The sequence below is a fragment of the Pholcus phalangioides genome, unplaced genomic scaffold, assembly GCF_987345545.1.
Source record: "Pholcus phalangioides strain wild (caught in Gottingen) unplaced genomic scaffold, Ppha-v1.0 ptg000013l_1, whole genome shotgun sequence".
NCBI classification, from domain to species: Eukaryota; Metazoa; Arthropoda; class Arachnida; order Araneae; family Pholcidae; genus Pholcus; species Pholcus phalangioides.
Genome location: NW_028301606.1, coordinates 22,159,829 through 22,184,473, shown reverse-complemented (window position 1 = coordinate 22,184,473; position 24,645 = coordinate 22,159,829). Strand labels below are relative to the sequence as shown.

Sequence of the window (24,645 nt, the reverse complement as noted above, 5' to 3'; positions counted from 1 at the left end):
AGACATAATTTCCCATCATCCATATTTTATTCGTTACACGACGGAGTTTTATAAATGAATGTCTCTCTGTTCAGAGAAGAAATGCGAAAAAGAAAAAAAAAATGGCAATGAAAATCTCCGATGGAATGAGAAGGTGTTGCTCGATTCCCGTCACGTCTTGTTCGTAAATCACTCCTTTGCTTGACTTAATTACCTGGTACATACCGAAAATGCTGTTTGCAGCTTACATAATCTCCCTCTCTCTCTCCCTTTATATATTATATGCTATTTTTACTTTATTTGCTCTCTTATTCCTCTCTTTCTCTTCCTTCTCCCATTTGTGACTTCGAGAACCACGTGACTCTCTGTCCGTGTAACTCATTATAATACGCTATGATCGATTCCGTGTAAAAGAAATTCAAATTTTATTACCGTGTACAGTCGATTAGAAATATATGTATATACATCTGACTCCTTATGCGACAATATACATCATGAATGTTTTTTTCAATGAGATTCTGATAATAGAGCGTGGAAAATTAAGGACTCAGCCAAGCTCGAGTCGGTTGCCAGTGATTGCGATTGGCTACACATAACACGCATTACACAGAAACAAACTTAACTTCAAGTTCACAACAAGGACACGCACATTCCAACATGTACCACTCGTTAAAAGTTTCGCAGAGTAATATGGACGAGGTGCACGTGTGCTTTAGTAGTAGTAGTGATTGCTATGCGATTTTTCAGTTTCAAGACGTGAATGCGAACCAATCGCCCGCGATTGACAAAAGGCTCCCCGCAGAGAGCAGGCAGACCTACAACATGATATTGCATAACATGAAAATTCAAACATTTACCATATTTACTTCAAAATATGAAAATCAATTGGCAGCACCAGCGAGTAAACAAAACAAGCATAATTTTGATATAAATGCGTTAGGGCTATACATACACTTAGAACACACATTCTGGCATGTATTAGTTGGTTAGAAATTCCGTAGAGGAATGTGTGTATACGAGGTGCATGTTCGGTTAAGTAGTAGTACTGTAGTAGTCATTGAAGATTTCACACAGAGAGCAACAGGCCTAACACAACAGTAAAATCTTCAATCATAACACTTCACTCATAGTTTGAAAAATAGGAGGCAGATGGCAGCAGTATAACAAGCATTACACCGAAACAAGCTTCACATTAGGTTAGGAAACAAAGAACACTCATATTACAACACGTACCAATTCGTTAGAAGTTCCGCAAAGGAATACGGACGAGGTGCATGTATGGTTTAGTAGTAGTAGTCATTGCAGTGATTTTTTTTCTTGTGCTTAACAAAGTGATTCGTTCGCTTTTTTTTTAATTATCCCACCTAAACTTGTCATCACTCATTCGGTCCATACAACTTAACTGAACTGGCGGTGAATCTCTACAACATCATATTATGCAATGTTCAATAAGTGGAGTGTGGAGACTCATTATAAGCAGTAAGAAGATAAGAACGTCATTAGGATTCAAAAAGTGATTATGATTAAATTATTATGATTATTATGATTAAAAAAGTGACCCAGTAAGCGAAGTGACCCACTAGTGAGGTATGATTAAACGTTCCTGATACTTACAAAATACAGTCAAACTCAATAATAAAAAATAGCGACATCAAAGATTCTGTGAAATTTTATTATAACCAGAGTATCGTTACAACCGAAGTTGATGTTTCTAGACCATTCAAATGTTTATAACCATTAAATATATAATCAAATGCAATCAAATACTATACATATAGTTTAAATTTCATTACTATTAGGGTGACAATAATTTATAGAGAAAAATGAAAATTGAAATCATAAACACGGAAAATTGCTAATTCCAGAAAATTGTCGGGGAAATTGCTTATTATCGCTTATAAACTGCCTCGGCACCGATATAATACTACATAAAAGTCTACCGGGAATAAAAATGCATTTACGAAAAAAAAGCAGGAGCATGTTCGAGAGAATATTTATTATGCATTATAAAATACAATTTCTAAATTATGTGAAAACTCTTCGTTCCCTAATTCAGTATAAATTGAAATAAGCTTCGTTAAAAAAATAAAGCAAAATGGGGGACACATTTTTATGATTAAAAACAAAAAAGTCGGAGAGAGCAAAATTAGGGGAAAAAATTGGAATGTCTCGTTTATACGGGTCATATTAATGAGCAGGTCAAAATTTCCGGCATGCAATAAAACAACGGGCAAACATCGTATGTTCACGAGGGTGGGCATTCAAAAACGTTTTTTTCTTTTTTACAGAACGTATAGGAATGCTGAAAAATATCTATACACAAAAATTTGAACACACAATCAGATGTAATTCGTTAACAAAAGTGTAAAATTAACACAAAAAATAATATAAATTCCTAATTTCGATAAATTTTTAAATTAATGAAAATGTATAGTTTTCCAGAACTAACTGCATAATTCAAAATTAATAGAGAATTCAAAATTTACCAGTTATTCAGAATTATGAGGGAAATCATTCCAGAATAAATGAAATTTTGAATTTGATGAAAGTCTAAAATTAATGAAAGTAATAATTCTAGAAATCAAAATTTAAAACTTATAAAATTTCGGAATCAGTTGGAAGGAATAAATTAAGAAATAATAAATTTTTTCATTTCCAAAAATTAAAGCAAATGGGGAATTGATGAAAATTTTCCAGAATTAGAAAAATTCATAATTTATTTAAAAAATAACTTTATAAAAATGGTAGAAGTCTTCAATAATTTTTGGGGCCCCCTGATTGATTTGGGAACCCTAAGCCCGGGACTCGAGATGCCACTACAAGCATAGTACTTCTCCCCTTCATGATTTTCGCTGCAGGCACTGCGTCTGATAATGTTGGCCCTGTTGCCAGCAGGATCAGGGCCGCAACTAGATACTTCGTCAGACGGGACAAGCACGCATATTGGCACCCCTGTGCAAGAAGGAGCAGCAGTTGAAGGATGAATTTGACGCCCTCTCTAGACCAGTGCCCGGGGAACCTGCCGACCCTCCCCTAGTTGGGGCCCTTAACGCATGGATTCACCCTAACACTACCTAGGTATCTATCACTTAGACCTCTAATGACCTTGTACCGTAACTAAGAATAATTTTGCTAGACTTGTAGAAGAAGGTTCCAGCCCTAAGACTGGCGATGCTGTTAAGATGGCTTTGTTTGTTGATTTGCGTGATTCAGACTTACATTGTTGAATTATTATTTATTCATAAACACATCAATTCATAAAAATTTGTTTATTTGGTAAATTGGAGAAAAATTAAATGTCAAAGAACAGTTTCATCATGCAGTGTTCGCCAATACGCGTCTAAACGTGATTCATGCATCAAAATTCAATTTTACTCCTCCAAATTTCGTTGAGAAGTTGGAAATACTCCTTCAAATTTTAGATAACTTTTTTAATGGAGTTATTTCTTTGTTTTTCGCGGGAAAAGTTCTTTCTTTTCCCAAAACTAACTCCTAAAATTTTGGAGAGGGGAGTAAAAAATTAAACTTCAAAATAATTTTTTTGGATAACATTGCTATCACCTGAAGCTTTCCGATTTGAAAATTGCGCGTTTTCATTTCTTCAGAATTTTATCGCATGCTGCCATCTTTTAGCCTGTGCAAGAAACTGTATTGCATATATTCCTCGCTAGATAACACTATATGTACCATATTTTCATCTTACGGTGTCTCTATGAAGTATTGATTTTATCACGTCCTGGGAAAAAATTTATTTAAACATCTATTAATAACTAATATCAAAGTACATTCATATTTTTGAGGGTAAAATTGAAAAGATCTGATACAAAAACATGGGAAATTGTTTAAAACGACAGTGTGATTTTTGATGTGACCATATTTAAAACAAAAATGGGCTATATCATTAATGTGCAATCTCGGTAAAATAAGAAATTCACGGTTAAAAAATTTCATATTGAACTTTCTTAGCATACTTGACAAAATGAACTTATTCACTAGAATAATGAGTCAGCCGAATATAGTGAAATAATAAATAGATATGTCCCGGAAAATGCGGGTTGCATGGTTATGAAGGCACAGTAGTGATTCAGCCGTTTCAAAGACCACACGAATATTGTCAAACAGTAAACAGGTTACGTTCATTATATCGGCGCCGTGTTGAAAAATCCGCATCGTAAGCGTTGCAATATTTGGTTAAGTAAAACGCGGTGATAATCGGATTGTTTTTATCGAATTAGATTTTAATTTCTAGCTGTTACCCTTTTTGAAAAATTTGTGATCATCCATAGAGAGTTGTTATTGATATATAGATAGCTGAGAAAATGTTTTTCGGTGAGCAATGCTGTAATATAATTGTATTCAAACAATAATAGGTGACAGTGTATATGAAATTTTGCATTGATTGTTTACAAACAATGGATGGTGTATAATTGTATTTATTGTTATAATAAACTGTTATTTTGTTCATGAAATACAACATCTGTGAATGATATCGTTTCAAGTTAATATGGAAGAAAAGTTCTCTTCAGAAAATAATATTCATTCTCACAATGCTTTCAAAATTTAAAACATGTTATTTGCTCTCCCAGCACATCAAATTGTGTACTTGGGATCAACAAGTGTTAAGTTACGACCAAAAATATTTAATACACATGATTCACACACTAAGTTCTCTGGGTCCAAACATAAGCGGAGATAGACTTGAAGGGTTGGGTGAGCACGATGAAATGTCAGTATATATACGCAGACTTCTATGTAATGATGTCCTTTATAGTGATAATGGCTGAACTTATATAATGGCTCTCTAACACACTTGTGCTAATAAATTCTGCTTGTAGCGATAAATCCTGTACAAAAATCTTTTCATTCTTTTAAGTGTCATTATATAGAAGTTTCACTGTGTGGAGCCTGTCATTCGGCTTCTTCATTCGCACTGGAGGACACTACTGCCCTCCTGTGTTTCTGCAAATAGCCCAGCAAATTAGATGATTCAAAATGCACTATTACGTGTATGGGGATTTTTACCGCAGAACATTTCGTCAGCTGATATCTCGTCACAGAACAGTACTAACCATTCTGCTTTGGGGCATGTAGCTGTATGTATATGTTTCAGCTGCTCTACAGTCCCCAACTTTGATACGCAAATGCAAGCTGATCTCCCTGTTAAAAAGTATCACCACAGAGAGCAACAGGCATACAATGATATAATTATTTAATCATTACACTTGAAAAAATTTATTTGCAGATGGCAGCAGTACACAGAAACAAACTTCACGTTACGTTTACAACATTTACACGCACATTCCAAAATGCACCAATTCCTTAGAAGTTCTGCAGCGGAATATGGACGATGTGCATGTGTGGTTTAATAGCTGCTGTGCAGTCCTGCGGGCATCATGATGGACTCTCATCACCAGGATCCATCCATGTTGACTGTAGTTGATTTTCTGTGGTTTCCAACTTTTAAGTCATGAGTTTGAGTTGGTCTCCCAGAGACACCAGGCAGACCAAGGTGCAATATTGTATCTATTACATTTAAGACCTTCACCATGATATAATTACAGGGGAATAAAATTCAAACATCTGCTGTTTTCACTTCAAAATATTAAAATCAGAACAACGGCAGCAGTAGTATAACATTCAGGATACGTCAATTTAAATCGCTTGGATATTTTTTAAAAAAATCATTGATTTAAATCACAAAATTTAAATTTTGTTTTTGTCTTACATAAATTCAATGATGTTGAAGTAAATATAACCTGGTAAAGTTTGCATGTTATTGATATGTGATAAAGTTTGTGATTAAGAGAAGTAGGCATAGAACATCTTTTTGGGTGTAAATATAGATGAACTTAATCCCTAGATGCCGAAAGAAAATTGTTCTACTTCTAGATTTTGTACGTGGAAAACATTGCAGAAAAATATAGGGAGCTAAACTGCATTACTTTCAATACATTAAAATGTGGCACTAGGATTCCCATGATTAAAAGACAGAGGAATAATTTTCTGTTTAAAGCCTTGTCCTAATTGCTGATTCAAAATAATAATAGATGTTGTACCAACATAGATATCATTGGGCTTTTGACTTTACTTTTCGTATTGAAATTTTGAGTTTGCTTGTTTTCTTTACCAAAACTAGTTAAATCTGTGAGAGAATGAAAACGTGTAAACTGTTAAGCAACGTCACAGCAAGTCGGAAACACATCCATTCAATGTGCAAGAAGCAATCTTGGCAATAGAATTTGTTCTATTTAGTTGATGATGAATGGCCTTTTGGTTGTACATCCAGTGAATTGAGATGTCTGCCATTCATTCACTTCAATGGAGAGGGGAGGTTCATGAATAAAAAAAACCACTTTTCTCTACAAAAAAAATGTTAATCCATGAAGTTAATTTGGGCTCAACGATCTTTCACGTTACATAGATTTTTTTTTTGTTCATATTTTTTGCATATAGTTTGTTTGTTGTTTATTCATTAGTGCTTAATTAAATTTGAGCAATTAAAAGAAAAAAGCAGTTAGGTGATATGAAAATATGATTCTTAATAATTAACAAGGTTTCTTTTAATTAGTGATCAGTCAGTTAACTTTAATTTAAAAAAATCTGATTTTTCAATCTAAAAAAAAATTGTGATTTTTTTCATATCCTGATAACATGAGACAAGCCTAAGTCTTTCAGCATAAATGAGTTGTGGCCACTTATATAGGTATACAGCACATTCCTGCATATACCAATTCATTAGAAATTCTGTGAAGCGAAAAAAACAAAGATTTGGAAGGTTAATTAAGCTTTTGCATTGTATTTCTTTCTTCCAGAGTTTCAATCAAGGAAATGATCAAGCCAATTTTTCTGGGAGCCCCTGAGCTAATAGTTTAAAAAAAAATTGCTTCTGGAATTGCAAGCATAAATGTAAATGATAAACTACTATCAAAAAGTACTCCAAATGACACTAGCATTAGAGGTGTGCCAACCGTCTTTCTAATAATCGACCAGTACCTTGTCATGCCTTTGAAACAGGCAATGTAATTTAAGTTATATACCAATCCTGCCTCAGAACAAAAGTCACAGGACTCGAATTTAGATAGTATCAAGAAGCGTCACAAATTCAAGCAAATTAACCACATCGATGTATCAGGGCTGGACAAATCCCAGGAGACAGGTCACCATGGCAATTATTAGAAAATCTGTATTGGTGCCCAAAATTTTCTAAATGTGGTCGCTAAATCAGAGTAAATTTCTAAATTCATATGTAGATTTTTTTTTATATATATATAAAAAATATGGCGTTGTATTTGTATTGTATTTGTATATAATGTGATCGCCAGCTATTCCCAAGAGATCTTTACGATCTGTCCAGGGAATTTGTTAGTGTGTTAGTAAACATCCATGCCCGAACCAGGATTCGAACCCAGACCTGCAGAGTCCGAAGCTAGCTCCCTAGCCACTGGACTGCCAGACGGGAGGTCAGCCACACATTACACTATGTCATTTTAACATGGGAAAATTCAGAGAAAGCATTATTTAGGACCATTTTTCTTGAACAAAATACCATGCTGAATTTCTATGTCAACCCAATGCTCCACAAGATATTGGGCTGGTGCCTAAATATTTTTTCGATTTGTCAAGCCTTGCTATATATGCCTGAGCAGTTTTGGATGTCTTTCATTCAAAAGTTCCCCAATTTTTGTGTATTGCCTGTCACTATAGCAGTGTTACCATTTCCCACATTTTAAAAACAAAACTTTTATTTTGTGTTGTTCATACTGATTGGAGTTTTGTGTTTAGTTTTTGCCATTATAATTTAGATAGCAATGTTATCTTATGATTATAGGAAAAAAAGTTATAATCTTCAGCTTCTTAGCTATGTCGTTAATGTTGATGTTTGCAATCTTCATGTATCGACCTCTTTCGAGAATCCAAGTCGAAGCAACACAAAGCAGCATGCATAAAAGTTTGACAAGAGCAGAGAAGAATGAAAACAATAGCTACTGCAAGACTCTCATTGCTAAAGTAAAAAGTCCATCATTTAGGAAACTTGACCTACAGCAGTTGGAGATCCCGGTGGACATCGCAGATAAAGTGTCGTCGGTTGAGGTTCTGTCCAATACTGTGAGAATTGGGGTAAGTTATTTCATTTTCAAACATGTTACTTAATTGTTCTCAATTCTTAATTGTCATTTTATGTTTTCAATCAAAGACTTATTTAATGACTTGTATTTTTCAAAACAAGTGATCTCTATTGATCTGAGTTGATTCATTTTTTTTGTGTGATTTCTGTATCCCTGATGATTGAATCATCATGATTTCCTGCATGTATTCAGTGAATTATGAGTTGAAAATGGATCTAGATTACTTGGGGCAGATTATTGACAGCTGCATGTTACCTGCAATATTTTTTCTTAGAAATATTTATACAAATACAAATACAAATACAAATACAACGCCACAACAGGCAAAATGCCCAACGAGGTGGCTGATAAAAAGATGCCCATAAAAATATGGTTGTCATATGTTTCAAAAATACAGCAACCCAATTAAAAATGCAATTAACACAAATTACAAACAATATATACACATGATAAAATATTATACGATGCCCATAAAGATTACTTATGGTTGTCTTATTCTAAGAATGGATAGCTTCTCGATTTACCCCAACATGTTTATCGTATTTCTTTTTAAACGTGTCAATTGTGTTACAATTTACTACCTCCGGGGGTAAGCTATTCCATTTATTAACAACCCTATTGGAGAAAAATTCCCTGCGACACCATAACCTTGCATTGTCCCTCACCAATCGATACTGGTGTCCCCTTGTAAAAGCAGTCGATTGGCGGTGTACTAAAAGTTCATGGTCCATCCTATCCATCCCATTGAAAATTTTGAACACTTCGATCATATCTCCTCGACACCTGCGTTCATCCAATGTAAACATATTCAAAAAATGAAGTCTTTCTTCATAACTCAAGCCCTGTGTGCCAATAAGGACACGCGTAGCTCTTCTCTGCACCCCTTCAACCAAGTCTATGTCCCTCTGTAGGTATGGTCTCCAAAACCTTACAGCATACTCCAGTCCAGGACGAACTAAGCCTCGAAAAAGAGGAAGAATGACTTTAGGAGAACGCGAAGAGACCTTTTTGAAAATGAGACCAAGCATTCTATTCGATTTTTTGACAACCGCTGAACAATGTTCAGAAAACTTAAGTCGCTCGTCAATGAGAATTCCCAAATCGGTGACTCTAGTTGCATCCGGGATAGTGACACCATTCAACTCGTAAGAGAACCGTTGGTTGTTCGAACCAAAATGAGCGACCATGCACTTATCTACGCTAAACGTCATGCTCCATTCATTTGCCCATGCTGCAATCTTGTTTAAGTTGGTCTGGAGCAACTCCCTATCGCTTTCATTCCCGATTACCCCCATTAGCTTCACATCATCTGCGAATTTGCTAGTAATTCCATCGATACCCTGATCGAGTTTATCGATAAAAAGTGAAAAAAGTATGGGGCCAAGGACACTTCCCTGAGGAACTCCACTTGTGACGTCTGTCCAACCAGAGAATTCCCCGTTCACCATAACTCGTTGCGACCTATCTCTTAACCACGATTCTATCCAATTCAGCAAGTTGCCCCCTATTCCAATCTCGTGTAAACGCTTCAAGAGTTTGCCATGTTGGACCCGATCGAATGCCTTCTGGAAATCAAGGTAAACAACGTCGACATTTTTGCTCTTACCCAAAGCCTTAGTCACGTAATCATAGAAGCAAAGGAGGTTAGTTACACATGACTTCCCCTTCCTGAACCCATGCTGATTATCCGACAATACATTATTCTCGTCTATCCACTTCACAAACTGCCTTTTGATGATAATTTCCAAAATTTTCGAGAGGGAGCTCGTCAAACTCACTGGACGATAATTAGACACCACTTCTCTACTACCCTTCTTAAATATCGGAACAACGTTAGCCAGTTTCCAATCTCTCGGGACGATACCCTCAGCAACACTACTCCTGTATATCTGTGCGACTGGCCCCAACAATTCATTAGCACCTTCCCTGAGAACCCTGGGATAGATATCATCTGGTCCTGGTGCTTTGCTTGCACATACATTTCTTAGAAGATTTAGGACCTCCACGTCTTCCACTTGAATATCGTTGAGCGTTTTATTACCCCATGCAACACCCGTATATCGAATATCATTATCTCCATTAAAAACCGACGCGAAAAAGTCATTGAAAGCACTACACATGCCTACATTGCTCTCTACTTTTGAGCCTCCTATCGAGAGGGGGCCAACTGTCCCCTTACATCCATTATTGACGTATCGAAAAAATGATTTTGGGTCAGAGCGAATGTTATCTGCCAACCTAGATTCAACTTGCTTTTTACTATCCCTTATCGCTTTCTTCAACAGTCTTCTTTTATCAGTAAACAATGATAGGTCACCTCGTCCACTTTTATACTCTCTGAATGCTCTTTTCTTTTCAAGATAAAGGTTCCGCACGCTATCCGTGAACCATAGAGGGTGTGATGTACAAACACGCTTTTTTCGAACAAAGGATATGACGTCGTGCAAAACAGAGGACAGCTTCGTACTAAATTCTTCCCATTGACTTACCACCCCTACTGATTCCAACCGGTCTTTGAAAACTTCCGCTAACCTTCTTCGCAAAACATCAAAGTTAGTTCTCCGAAAACAAGGAACCAATCTTTTGTTATCAACCTTACCCGAGGAAAAGTTACAGTGAAATCTGACGATACGATGATCACTGGAAGAAAACTCTTCCCCCACTGAAACATGTTCAACTAGATCCTCAGAACTAGTAAGAACTAAATCCAAAATAGCAGTACCCCTAGTGGCTTCTGATACATGCTGATACAAAAAATTTTCGAGCACCAACTTAAGAAAGTCTCTTTCATACTGATTTCCAGATGAAAGGTTCTCCCAATCAATACCCGGGTAATTGAAATCCCCTAGTATGAGAACCCTCTTTCGCTTACACATGTAGGAAATTTCATCGTGCATTTTGGCGATGTAGTTTTGATCCCTATTCGGTGGATTGTAACAAACCCCAACAATAAGCTTATGACGTCTTTTGTTCTCAAGTTCAACCCATATGGTTTCAATATCACTTCTCTGTACGTTACACTCTCTAGCCTTCAAACATGATTTCACGTATATCAACACTCCACCCCCTTTCCTATCAGATCTATTTCTCAAAAAAGTATCGTATCCGGAGATGTGTAAGAAAGATTCATCCCCATCGTTTGCCCAAGATTCTGTAATGGCTATAAGATCCAAGTCCTCCACAACTATCATAGTTTCTAAAAAATCTTTCTTGTTACCCAAGCTCCTGGCATTTATTAACACACATTTTAATTTGCCCGGTGGTTTGTTGTCAATCGAGAAGCCATCCAAGTCAGAGGTGGGTAATTCCCCGTCAGTACTGTTGTGATTATCATTAACTAACCCGCATTCCCGACTACGTGGTCTGGGAGTAAAAAACCTGACCTAAGACTATCGTAAACCTCCCAGACCCCTCTCTTATTTAGATGGATCCCATCCGAACGAAGCCACCTATCGGTAAATGCGGGAAGCTCCAAGAACGTGACCCCAAGTGAGGAGCAAATGTCCTTCAGGCCTATATTGAATTGGTGGATCCTACTCCTATATCCCCTACTACCCCTTGGCAGCACTGGAATCACTGCCACATCTGAACCCCCCTCCCTAGCGGATAATAGTAAATCCCGGTACTCTGACAGAGACTCACTAATATTCGCTCCTACCTGATTTGTTCCCACCCACAGAATCACCCGCAAGGGCAACTTTCGGCGATGAAAAACGTCTCGAACGTTGCCAATCTTCCCCCCAGGAAGACAACAGCGCTCGAAACCCCGAAAATCCCTACACACTCGGTTCCCAAGTTCCCTAACCATAGAATCGCCGATGATTAAACCCCTATCACTATCCCCCTCTACCTCATCCACGACCACCCATTCGCCCTCTAAAATGTCGTTGTTCGTGGAGATTGCTTCTTCATCAACAGGTGGCTCGACGACCAGAGGGTCCGTTATAACCGGACCCTCTAGCACCCTAACTTTTTCCCGTAAAGCTTCGACCTCGTGTTCCAGCCTTTTTCTATCCAAGCACCCTTTACAATTGAAACTATCAGCTACTATACCCCTAGACCAGGGAAACCTCCCGTCGCAAGCTCTACACAACACTAGTCGAGGTCGAGGCATACTAACACTATTGCTAAAGCTAGATAATAATAATAATACTTAACAATACGAAAATGAGAAACGTTAACTGGAAATTAAAATAATGTAAAATACATTACTATGCAAAATATACGTAAGAGATTATACGAAAAAATTACGTAAAGTAGAATGCTCAGCACTAAATCACGAAGAATAAAATAAATATGTATATAAAGAATACAACACCCTCTAAAAAAAGTATTAAGCTACGAAGTACAATTTATACTTATTACAACTCTAACTAACTATCGACTCTAACTAACTAACAACTTAGCTAACTATCTCAAAACACTAACACTACAACAATAGGCCCAAATGGAAGGAAAACAACGTTATTGAGAGTACCCGGGAAAAAGTATACACTGTTTGCTAACACTAACGTCCAAAACCTACGAACTTATATCAAAGAAGCGAGCGAACCTGGCGAAAAAACAACGAAAATGAAATGCGAACGAGAAAAATAAATATAAGTCGATCGAAAATACACAACGAAAATTTAAAAAAAAATGAGAGCAATATAAAAAAAAAAAACCACTTATCTCACAATCCAACGTGCGCTAAAAAAAAAAGAAAATCACCGCAGAATATGACCCAAAAATAAACAACACGCTAAGTAAAACTCACGAGAACGAAGAAAAACACAAAGAAAGACACAAAATGGCGCACTGGCGTGTCGGTGAGCGGAGCGCGATAATAGCACGTCCGTTCCCAACGACGGCGAAGACAATTATGAATAATAAAATTTAATTTTTATAATAAAAATAATAAATTGTGAAGGTACAGTCTGTGCCTATGCTTATCATCATCATTCATTAGACTTATGCCTATTGCTCTGACACCAAATAATATTATGGGCCATGTGTATGTGAAGAAATGTCATTCTGTGAAGATTTCCAGTTGGGAATCGTTGTGTTGATGATCGTTGGGAATGAAAGGCATGGTAACTGTTACTATTTTGTTGCATAGTTGATCCTGTAAGTGTGACATCATAAGATGTGAGATACCTGCAAACAATATAGGCCATATCTAAATAAATAAGGAGGCTGTTCATATCTGTGATACTTTTTTAAGGGGGAAAAAAATAGCAGAGGAGATCTAGGGATATATGGCAGAGAACTCACCATGAGTTCAGGTGTTTACTGTAATTAAGAATATTTACCAAGTTGTAAATGCTGGCTACTACTACTACTAAACCACACATGTACCTCGTCCATATTCCTCTGTGAAACCTCTAACAAATTGGTACATGTGGGAATGTGTGTGTACATGTAGTGAAACCTGACGTAAAGTTTGTTTCTGTGTAATGCTTATGTGTAGTGCTGCCATCTGCCACCAGTTTTTCTAACTATGAGCGAAGTGTAATGATTGAATAATTAATCGTTGTAGGCCTGGGTCAGTGAGTGACCTTGAGATTTTGCAAGCATGTGAGTGAAAAAAAGTGTGCAAGCATGTGAATTTGTATCATACTATTTGGTATCAAAGCAATGGGCAAAATTGCCTAAGCTTTTTCCTTTTGGGATACCAACGAATGATGCTGATAAGCAGTGACAGACTTTATAAGAACCTTCCGCAGAGGAATATGGATGACACGCATGTGTGGTTTAGTAGTGGAAGACTGTACCTTCAAAAATTTCTTATTATTATTATAAATCTTTCTAAGAATATAGATTGCAGGTAACATTCAGATGTCTATAATCTCCCCCAAGTAATCTAGATGCATTTGCAACTCATAATTCAAAGAGTAAACTAAAAAGGGAGGAACGAAGTCGTGAGCAATCAAAAGTGTGATTTAGGGCATGTGCAAGCATATGAATGACCAAAATAGTGACCTAGAGAGTGAGAGACCAGGTTAGTGAGTGGTCAAAAGCGTGACTTAGAGCACATGTTTAACAGAATGGCCAAAAAATTACCTAGAGAATGTGCAAGCGTGTGAATGACCAAAAGAGCAATGGGGGGTACAATTTTGTTTTTGCATGGAGTTGTAAATATGAGGAACGAGTGGTCAAGAAAATTAGACTTGGAATCAGAAAAGGGCAGCAAAATTTGTGTAGCCCACAGATGGTAATACCATAATTAATAAAAAGCCTCTTATAAATGAATACCCCATTTAAACTGATAAAATCCTCTGGAACTATAATTTCTCCCATAGAGGCAATATTAAAGTTCCCTGCTTAATTGAATATCGTGATTCACACAACAGCTGTAAATATATATTAACCACTATGTATTTAATATTTTTATGAAATAAAATATTAAATATTTAGAAATTATGACATATGTTACCAGTGAAAACTTGTAAAAAATCTTGGGATTTCATAGTGTCTAAGTTGTCTTGGGTGCATTTAATTATTTTGTTTTTGTCTCTGTTAAGCCACTAACTTTTTCAATAAAAGTAAAAATTTCAAAAAAAATTGCACAAATGCCTTAGGTTAATGCAATGTCTTGAAATTAGAAAAATGATCCCAAAAAATAAGATTTGAGTTTGTGGGACAAATTAAAAGTTTTGAATACAATAAAAAATTTAAAAAAAATTGCCAAAAAGTATAGAATTTTTCAAGCTCAAATGGAAAATTTGGAAAATTTTTGATGAGATTGGCAAAAGAACAGAAAGCTTGATCAGAAAATGGAAAAGAAAGTCTAATTTTTGCCGTGTCAATTTTTTTTCCACATTGTCAAGCTGTATTGCAATGGTTTCATGCTGAAAGACCAAAACATGCATTAACCAATAGCCTCATGATTATCCAAAAAAAAAACAGAAAAAATCGCCAAACATTTTGGAAACTGTAAAATTTTTCTGCTTCAAAATTATGGTTACATAGATAGCAGCAAAGGAACAGTTTGATAATTAATACATTATAATTATACAAGACATTTTATATAAACTATATTAAATGTGTGAAACAGCAATTGAGTTCCTGCATAATCAAATATATCTCTTAATCGGATACAATATGCTGAAACAGTTGATATTCATTTTAGTGGGGCTGACTATCTGCATACAGATGTGAGTAAAATTTTAATTTTTCTTCTTCTAAAATAATGTTCTCGTACCTGTCCCATCTTTGCAAACCATCGGTTCATAAATGCTGCTTTAACTGAAATGGATTTTGCATGTGTAGATAACATGTGCCCCCAAAGCAGAATATGTCAAATCTGTCAAAATCTGTGACATCTTGATAATGGCAGATGTTTGAATTTTCATCTCATGTAAGTATTGTGTTGAAGGTCTGCCTGGTGTCTGTGGAAGACCTGTTCGCACTTATGATTCAAAGTTGGAAACTGACTACAGCATATATCCACTATGCTACCAACAGAGATGGATCCTAGTGATCCCCAAAGCAGAATATGATGAAATGTGACTTGTTCTGTGACGTATGTTGCAGAACAGTCAGTGTTATTACATAGCAATCTGGTAGAATTTTAAGAAAAATATAGAAAACACTATTATGTTAATTTTTATTGCAGAATATTTCCGGTCAGCCAAGAGGTCATTGCAGAACAATGCAAAATATTCTGCTTTGGGGACGTGTGCTGCATATTTGATTTAATTGCCTTTGAATGTTGGTTTGCTCGGTGAACTGACAGGCAAAGTAACAAAGGCCACATGTTGGAGACTGCTCAATACGGGTTACATTAAGTCTAAGCTCAAGAAAATATCACAGATGTTTGATATTTTGCTTCATTTAGCTGGTCCTATTTATCTAATAATAAGCTATTTTTGTTCTTGCAGAACAATGTTGTTCATTACAGAACTGGTAGAACGCAAAGCAAAGTAAAAGATTCTGTTTCAGTCTTGCTTCTTCATGGTAAAGCATACTCCTCAAAGACATGGGAGGATCTGCGTTCTATCCAATATATTACAGCATTTGGTATTCGCGCTGTTGCAGTTGACCTCCCAGCAAAGAGTATGTTGGGTTTTTTTATCAATAATCTCTAGATTGAAAAATGTGGGTATTCACATAAGGTTATTGGGAAAAAAAATTGTATGTTACATTGCATCAAACTCTGCCATATGATTTGAGTTAATTTTCAAAAGGGAACATTTCCACAATTGCTGAATTTACAGAAGTAGTAAAACATGTATTCCTTTAGAATGGACTTGCTATACAAAAGTGAAAAATAGCCCAACAAGCAGCACATGGGAGTGGTAGAAGAATATTTTAATATTGTTTCTTGATCAACATTCAAGGGAGTTATGTTACTGCAAAGCCCGAAATTGGCCCGTGATCAAAGTCTGATAGCAAAAGACATGATTCAGGATCATCATCAAGTTGGCATATTTTTCATTATAATGTCCACGTTAGTTACTGCAACCCATAAAACTGCAGTCATGATGCCTAATCTTTTTTTTTCTCCAAAATTTGGCTGAAGAAAACTATGTTTACATAATTTTCAAATTATACTCTCAAATTTCACTTTTTTTCTCTCTTGTCACATGGAGCTAATCCAATAGAACTGCTATATATAGACATGTATCACACATTGGTGATAAAAAAAAAATGGATTTATCTCCTACCTGGCTGTTTTACATCTTCAGATCAAGCTTTAGCTCCGGCCACTTCGCAATATGGCCAACCAAAGTCAGAATCATTTCTGGAATTTGGACCTTGGCCAAAACTCTTCACCAGTTTACAAAGTGGCTAGCCCCGTCGTGAATTGGCCGCATTTCATACTTTTTGCAGTAACATATACATTTAAATTTTGGAAATGCTCTGCCTTGAGAAAAACTCTTGGAAATGTTGCCCTTTAATTATAAAATTTTTAGAGCTGTATTTTATTAGAGGGTACAGTTAGGGAGCACTGGTTAAATCTGAAAGATTTGAAACTTCAAAAAAATTCTTCACAATATTTAGCATCTTTATCAAAAACTGCCACTTTATTTTTATTTCATTTCATTTTAATTGCATAAAATACAGTAGGAAACATTTATAATCAATTAACAAAAAAATTAAAAAAAATTACACATTTTTGACTAAAGCAATTTTCTATCATTAAAAACAAAAATAAAATGCTTTCTACTAAGCACAATAAAATATATTTGAACTGTTTAAAATGATGCTATGTAAATTATTTACTTATACCTATCAGATGACCTTACATTCCTGACTAAATTAATCACAGTTCAATGTCGCACTTTTATTTCACACATGAACACTTCATTCAAACAAATAGACATTTCCTCGTCTTTATCAGGATCTTCATCTCTTTCTTTCTGGTCATTAATGTTTGGTACCATTGTAACTCTGGATCACGTTCCCATTCTTCACCATTGTACAGTAGCACTCGAAAGTTTTTTGACAACAATAAATTTTTCTACAAATTTGATATTTGAATTTTTAATGAAATTTATTCTATAAAACACATACACTGAATCTCATTACAAACCTTTATGACCGAAAACTTGTTTATCTACACCTTGTAAAATCAGAAAAAAAATAATCACTTGTATGGTGGGACAGAAGTCTTTTGACACAAACAAACAAAAATGTAAACTAAAAAATAGTCAAATCCATCATAGCCATGGGCATCATAAGTAGAATGAGTCAAATCTTCAGTGGAAAATCTTTGGATTGTATAACTACCTGTCATGTTTTAGTATGGACCCAATAAGTTTGTCCCATGGCCAATTGGTATTTTTTTTCCATTCCTTTTCACACAATTTGAAAACAACCATCAAATTTATATAATTTCTGTCTCCGACTTGTCTGTCAAACTCAATCCATAAATGTTTGATTATATTCAAGTTATGGCTCTGACTTCAACACCCATAAAACTCATTTTGTTGCCTTACATTTTTATAACAAAACGTGTCTCTTGTGGTTTTTTTTTTTCCAGAACATATGAAAAGGAGTAATATCTTTAGCAAAAAACATTCCCACTTCTACCTTCGTATTTAACAGCAAGAACCTATAATACCTTAATAATTACCTTATAATTTACCTCACATATATATTATATATCACCTATTTTTTGTACCTTCGACTATTCCTCTTATCAATCAGGAGATCGACATTATTCTCCCTCATGCTTCTGTAAGTAAATAATATATATATATATATATATATATATATTTTTTTTTTTTTTTTTTTTTTTTTTTTTTTTAAGCCCATAATGTTCAGCAAATGTTTTGCAACTGATACATTCCAATTCAGTTCGTGTTTTGAATTAAATTCATCAGGTTTTTTGCCTAGTGGACATTTCGAGGATCTCTCTTTGCTTGCATTTTGATTGTTCTATTTTGTCTGTTTTCTTCTTTAATCATACTGAATGAAAATTACTTTTTACAGGTGTCTGAGATTACTAAACATGGTTCCACAAACTTATGAATTGTCTTGAAATACCAACATCACTTGCCACTTGAGGCAGACTTCACTCCATACTTAAAACCTTAATTACGCTTGCCAAAAAAATCCACTAAATATTCTTTACGTTTTGGAGTGCTCACGAGTATTATGCATAATCCTACCATAAATTCATATTAAATAAGAATTAATTACTTTCATATTTGACTGAACTATATTTGTCAAAACATTTTGCCCAAAAACAAAAATTAAACAATAAAAGCTCACTTACCCCAAACAAATTTCAGCTACAGGTGTCGATAAATATCTTCCTTTTACTTTACATATGCCAAAGTCAGGGGTAATGCATGCAAATGAGCTGGCATTATTGCATTTGTCAAAAGACTTTTGAGCGCTACTGTAGATTTTAAGCAGATGGCTTATGTAATTCTTCTTTTTGGCTGTTAAACAGTGTTTCCAAAGAACCAGAGCAGTCATGTCATCTTCCTCTTCTTGACTATTGACCTAAAGTTGTCAAAATCACTTTCAAAACGATACTACACTTTACTCTTGTCTAGGTTCCTCGATCTCAAGTTTTTAATTATTTTATGATTGCTCCCCTCGTTCTGCTTATACTTTTAATGTTGGAGTAATACTGCTTCAACTTCTTTATATCATGTTTCATCCAGTTATGACTAAGATTCATAAAACACCCAATTTCACCATACACAGCTTTGTGCTCCTTCCAACGTTGTCTTTGAGAAAATAACACAAAGCCAGAAACACAACATGAGAACACAATGTCTGACCTGATTATCTGATAACACATTTGCGGAGGAGTTTTAGGAGTGCCACTTGTTGATTCCAGAAGGTTTCACTCAACCAAGGAAAGTACCCTTACTGCTCTCTTGTGAGTAGCATAAGAAACACAAATGTCTAAATGCTTCTAAAAATGTCTGTTTTGAAAAAAAATTCTTTAACTTAAAGATAACCACTTTTTATGTTCCCTTTTGAATGAAAAATACTGAAGTAATGAACGAGGTGGATATGTTCCCCTTTTTTTAAAATGATTAACTTGGCAGTGTGATTTTGACCAAAAAATATTCCTGTTTGAATATACCCTGTTGCATAATCCGACAAAATTTATCCCAATTATCCGAAAGATTCAAAAACCATTGAAAAATACATTTCAAAAAAAGTGAAAACATAAGTGGAAACATTATGCTTCCACTTTTTTTAAAAGCCCCTCATTTATGAAAGTGCTTTTCAAATTTTTTATTTTATCCCTGGCTCTCCAGAATAATCCAGAAAAGAACCACTTCAAAGCACTGAACAAGCATAAATCAATATTTCTAGCCAGCTGATGTCTCGGGGCAATGAAATGCATTTTGAGAGCCACTGATTCATGCTGTTAATTTTGTAAAGTTAAGATGTTGCCGCACCTGCTTGTGCTTGGGTTCCTCGGAGGGAGAATAACAAATTTTCTACTTTTTTTTTCCAAAGTTACTGGGCATGAAAGCACGTCAGCTTTTCACCTTACAAGATTTGAGAGACATGGGACAAGTCTCTTTGATGATAAATGAATCCTCCCAAGTACAGTAGTCATTTTGTGGCTGGTCTCATAGATAATCGTAACCTCTCATCCTGTCACATTATACAGAAGCTCATCAAATCCCTCAAAAATAAGAGCAATATGCAAGCACCTTCAAATAGTTGGTAATAAAATGACAAATGGGTCACTAGATTATTACAATTTAGGATTATATTTAAATGTTTAGTTACTATGTTATATGCTTATGTTTCCACCTGAGAAATATTTCGTTTCACTAACAGGTTTCAATCGAGACCCACCGAATGACAAAGGAAAATTTCTGCAGAAAATAATCACGGCTCTGAATATGACTAGACCAGTAATCATAAGTCCAAGTATGAGTGGAAGTTATTCAATGCCCTACTTGGTATCTCACTGGCAGAATAGCAGTGGATTTGTGACCATCTCGCCTATTGGGACGGCATCTCTCAAGCAAGCAAACTGTGGAGAGCAAAAGGAATATCTCCTGGATTCGACTTGCTATTCTTGGGTACAGCGAGTAGGAAAAGATGATTTTCCAGATTTGAGTTGCATAAAGGTTGATTTTGATGTTTATCTTGCTTTTTACCAATTATTCAGTATGACATAGTAGTAATCTAATATCAAGTATGAAATCAAGTTCAACCCATATTTATATGCAGTGGATCCCGCTTATAATGTTTTTCAAAATACTGTCATAAAAAAAAATGTTTGGGGGGGGGGAAATACTTTAAATATGAAATCTTAATTAGAATTACAGTTGACACCACGAAAATAAGCAATGCCAAGCAGAAAAATGCTCTAAGAGGAAAAGTTATAAGCTGAATTGATTGTAATAGATTCAGTTTCGGTTCTTTAAAATCAATTACATTTTGTTTTTCATTACAATTACGTTTTACTTAGAAGTAATATTTAGTGAATTCAATTTTTAAAAAAAACATGGAAAATTCATGTCAAGTCTAATGACAGAAATAAATGGTATATATATATGTTCAAGTCCAAAGTCTGGATATAGACATTCTGGCATGACATGTACTGATTCATTAAAAATTCTACAGAGGAATGTGTACTAGGAACATGTATGGTTGAGTGGTTGTCAGTTATATTCAAATTTCCCAATGGAATGTTCACAAGGTGCATGTTTATTTTGGTTGTAGTAGTGTCGGTTGTATTAGGTCAGGAGTTCTCAATTTTTTCCATCTGTGGTGCCACTTAATCAATGCTTATCCACAGTTCCCCCAGAGCAGTTTAACAAAGAATTTCATCAAAATACCTTTATCGGGCCATTATTCCGCAACATCTTCGACAAAGTTTGACGGCGCACAGTTTGAGAATCCCTGTCTTAGGTGATACAATGTATCACAAAAATCATGTAGGTTTGGAATTGTGCAATTTTTTCCTTGTGTAGCACACAGTGGGTAATATGTGGTGTACACACATTGCCATTAGTTGAGTTGTAGAAATACACAAAGCAGAAGCATGTCAAGGTCTCATAATATACTGAAATTATTATAGAATTTAAACTAAGACAGAACAAATTAAGTAATATGTTTGGTCATGGCATTTTAAAAACCCTATGCAGTTTATTTTGACTATGAAGCAGCATTTACAAGTACCCAATGAAAGATGCAATGTCTTCAAGAACAAAACTGAGCAACAGTATGATGCATGAGTTGTTGGCCATGTAATGTTGCTTACAATTAGTGTACAATCTCAATAAAACTTTCAAAGAACTTGTCACAAGTTTTAATTATTTATGATATATGAAATAATTAAAACTTGTGCATATATGCTCCTGCCTTTCAACCATCACAGAACACTAGACCATCTGCCTTCCATATTTTGAAGTAGAGATGATAAATGCTTGAATTTTCATATTATAGGCCTATAAGTATCATGTTGAAGGACTTCCTACAGATTTTGCACTCCAATCTGGATGTTGGATTTCAATTTCAGTTAATTGATCTGTATTTTAATATACAGTGAAACTTCTTATATGACAATGCTCAAAATACCGGAGAAAAGTGTTGTTACACATGATTTATCATTGTAGATAGAATATAATAACACTACACTGTAGAAAGTTTGCATAACAATTTTCACTGTATTTATTCCTGATTGTTTTTCTTGTTAAAAGACTGTGTTTATGTTTTTGCATTGCTTTTACTGTCTTTTACATTGCCTGGCAAAAAAAATAGCATACAGTCTTTCCTTTGAATGAATTTAACACGAATTAAACATGCATTTATTTTTTGTAGCATTAATTTTATGAGGTCTTGCAATATCTCTGTACTTGTTTTTAGCCACATATTCATTAATGCTTCCCAGTGACCCTTCGTAACACAAGAAGAGTTGAATGATTTCTCAACCTTATTTCTCTCCAAGTGCCATAGGCTCTTTGGAGTTGAACTCAAAGAGAACTTGGTTGATATCCAAGTGTCTGAATCATATCCCCACCACAAGAGTAGTGCTGGCAAGGCCCAAGATAAATCTCATTATTTTTTTTCACTATAGAGGGGGCTCTGCTCCAGAATGTGGGGACCATGGTCTGAAGAATGAAGACTCTTTCTATTAAGTTTTCACAGTTTAAGACAAATTTATTTTTTAGCATGGACATTCTTGTACATGCCCTCATCTTCAGAGAAGGAAATATATATATTGATGGGTAAATATGGTCATTAAGTATGCTAAAATCCTTAGCAAACTTCACTTTATTGCTGATCCTAATCTAGAGCAACAGAAACAGCACTTCCTTCTGTGGCTTGCACAGTAGGTGCACCATTTATTTTTATTTTGTTTTTGGCCATGTGGTGTAAATATCAAGTAAAGTAAATCAATTAATTTCTGTTGATTTATTGATGAGACTAACCTGGTATGTACATCAATAAATCATGTGTGCTTTATTTGTAGGTGCCAATTTTGATTATTTCTGGTGAAAAAGATGAGGTAATGAATTCAGCTCGTTTATGTCGTCTACCGTGGAGTAAAGGTGTGGAAATTCCTGGTGGAGAGCATGCTGCTTATCTATCTAATCCTCAACTTTGGCATAAGCTTCTCTACAACTTTTTGTTGGCCATCAATGCAGCATACATTTGTGACAAGTGAAGAAAATTATTGATAAAACTTTTTTTTTTGCTTCTAAATTCAATATCTTGGTAAATGTTTTGTCACTGGGAGAGAATCTCAAATGAAAAAAAAAAAACAACAACAAAAATTGTGAAATATTTCAATGGGTGATCAGTTCAAGCAAAGATTGTCGTTCAACTTGTCTTATTTGTTTCTCAATCATGATGAATCCTTTGCAAAAGAAAATATATATATGTGTGTTAGTCATTTATAGTTAGTTTATTGATAAGTCAGAGCTGCTTGATATAATTCAAAATGTTTTTGTTGAATCTTTCTAATGGTTGTGATCTTTTCTTGAAATGTTACATTATTTTATTTATTTGTTTTTTGTTAGTACCAAATTTTATCTGTTGCATTTCTTTTCCATTTTAGCATTTTGTCGTTTGGTTATTTTATTGCTTGTATAAATACTTTAATGAAACTAAACAATTTGTTACGTTTCACTGTACAATAACTGTGAAAATATTTCAGTGTTTTTTGGAGTTTTTTTTTCAAAGTAAGAAAATATGGTTCAATACAGTGATATCTCAACTTACAAGCAACCTGTGAATACAAAATATACTTAATAAATAGCTCTATGTAGAGATGATGATTTTTTTAGAAAGAAAAATTCATCACTGCGTCCATGGGGACCCAAACTAAACTATGAAGACAGATATAAAGATATAATATTTCTTCCTTGTAGCGTATATATATGTATAACAGCACTGTGTGATAGACCATAACAACAATCAGTTTATTTTTCGTAAATTACATCGGGGCACCAGATTAGGAAGCAACAAGCCTACAACGGTTACAGTTATCCAATCAATATACTTCACTTATTGTTTAAAATGTTGATGGCAGCACTATAACAATCATTACACGGAAACAAACCATGTTAGATTGTTAGGTTCACAACACATACATGCACATTTTCTAGCGTGGCCAAGGTCTTCTGCGACCACCTCATCATTGAGAAAGAGTGGCGAGCTATGACTTGGTTAGGAGGAAGAGAAGCCGCCAGACATGTAGAGAAGTATATCCTATCCACTTGTTAATACGAAGTATATAAAAATCTCTACACGCAGCCAGTTTTTTTATCTTCCATTAACAAGTGGAGAGGCTATCTTTTTTTTTCTTCTCTGAATATGTCACCATCTAGGATTTCATTTACAATTAATTGTTATCATTGCTCATCACATGGTACCATTCAGCGTATGTACACTCCAAGGAAGAAATATTGTACTAGTCTTCATAGTTTAGTGGTAGAGTACTCATTCAGCATACGAGACACTAGAATTCAAGTTCCTGTGGAGCCAGTGGTGAATTTTTTTTTTCCAAAAAAATCAGCATCTCTGCATATAGTCAATTTTTTATACATCTTGTATTAACAAGTAGAGAGAACATCTTTCTATATAACCTGTGAATAGTCAAAGTTTGCAATCATAA

At 35.0% G+C, this 24,645-nt stretch overlaps 1 protein-coding gene across 1 annotated transcript; it reads left to right on the top strand.

Annotated features, from left to right (window-relative positions):
• The first annotated feature begins 4,102 nt into the window (after positions 1 to 4,102).
• Positions 4,103 to 24,395, top strand: LOC149078777 (putative protein-lysine deacylase ABHD14B). The gene is made up of 5 exons (XM_089240885.1): positions 4,103 to 4,308; positions 7,808 to 8,097; positions 15,968 to 16,142; positions 20,352 to 20,647; positions 22,999 to 24,395. The coding sequence occupies exons 1-5, from the start codon at positions 4,299 to 4,301 to the stop codon at positions 23,191 to 23,193; spliced, it is 966 nt and encodes a 321-aa protein (XP_089097011.1). The 5' UTR covers positions 4,103 to 4,298; the 3' UTR covers positions 23,194 to 24,395.
• Positions 24,396 to 24,645: the final 250 nt, after the last annotated feature.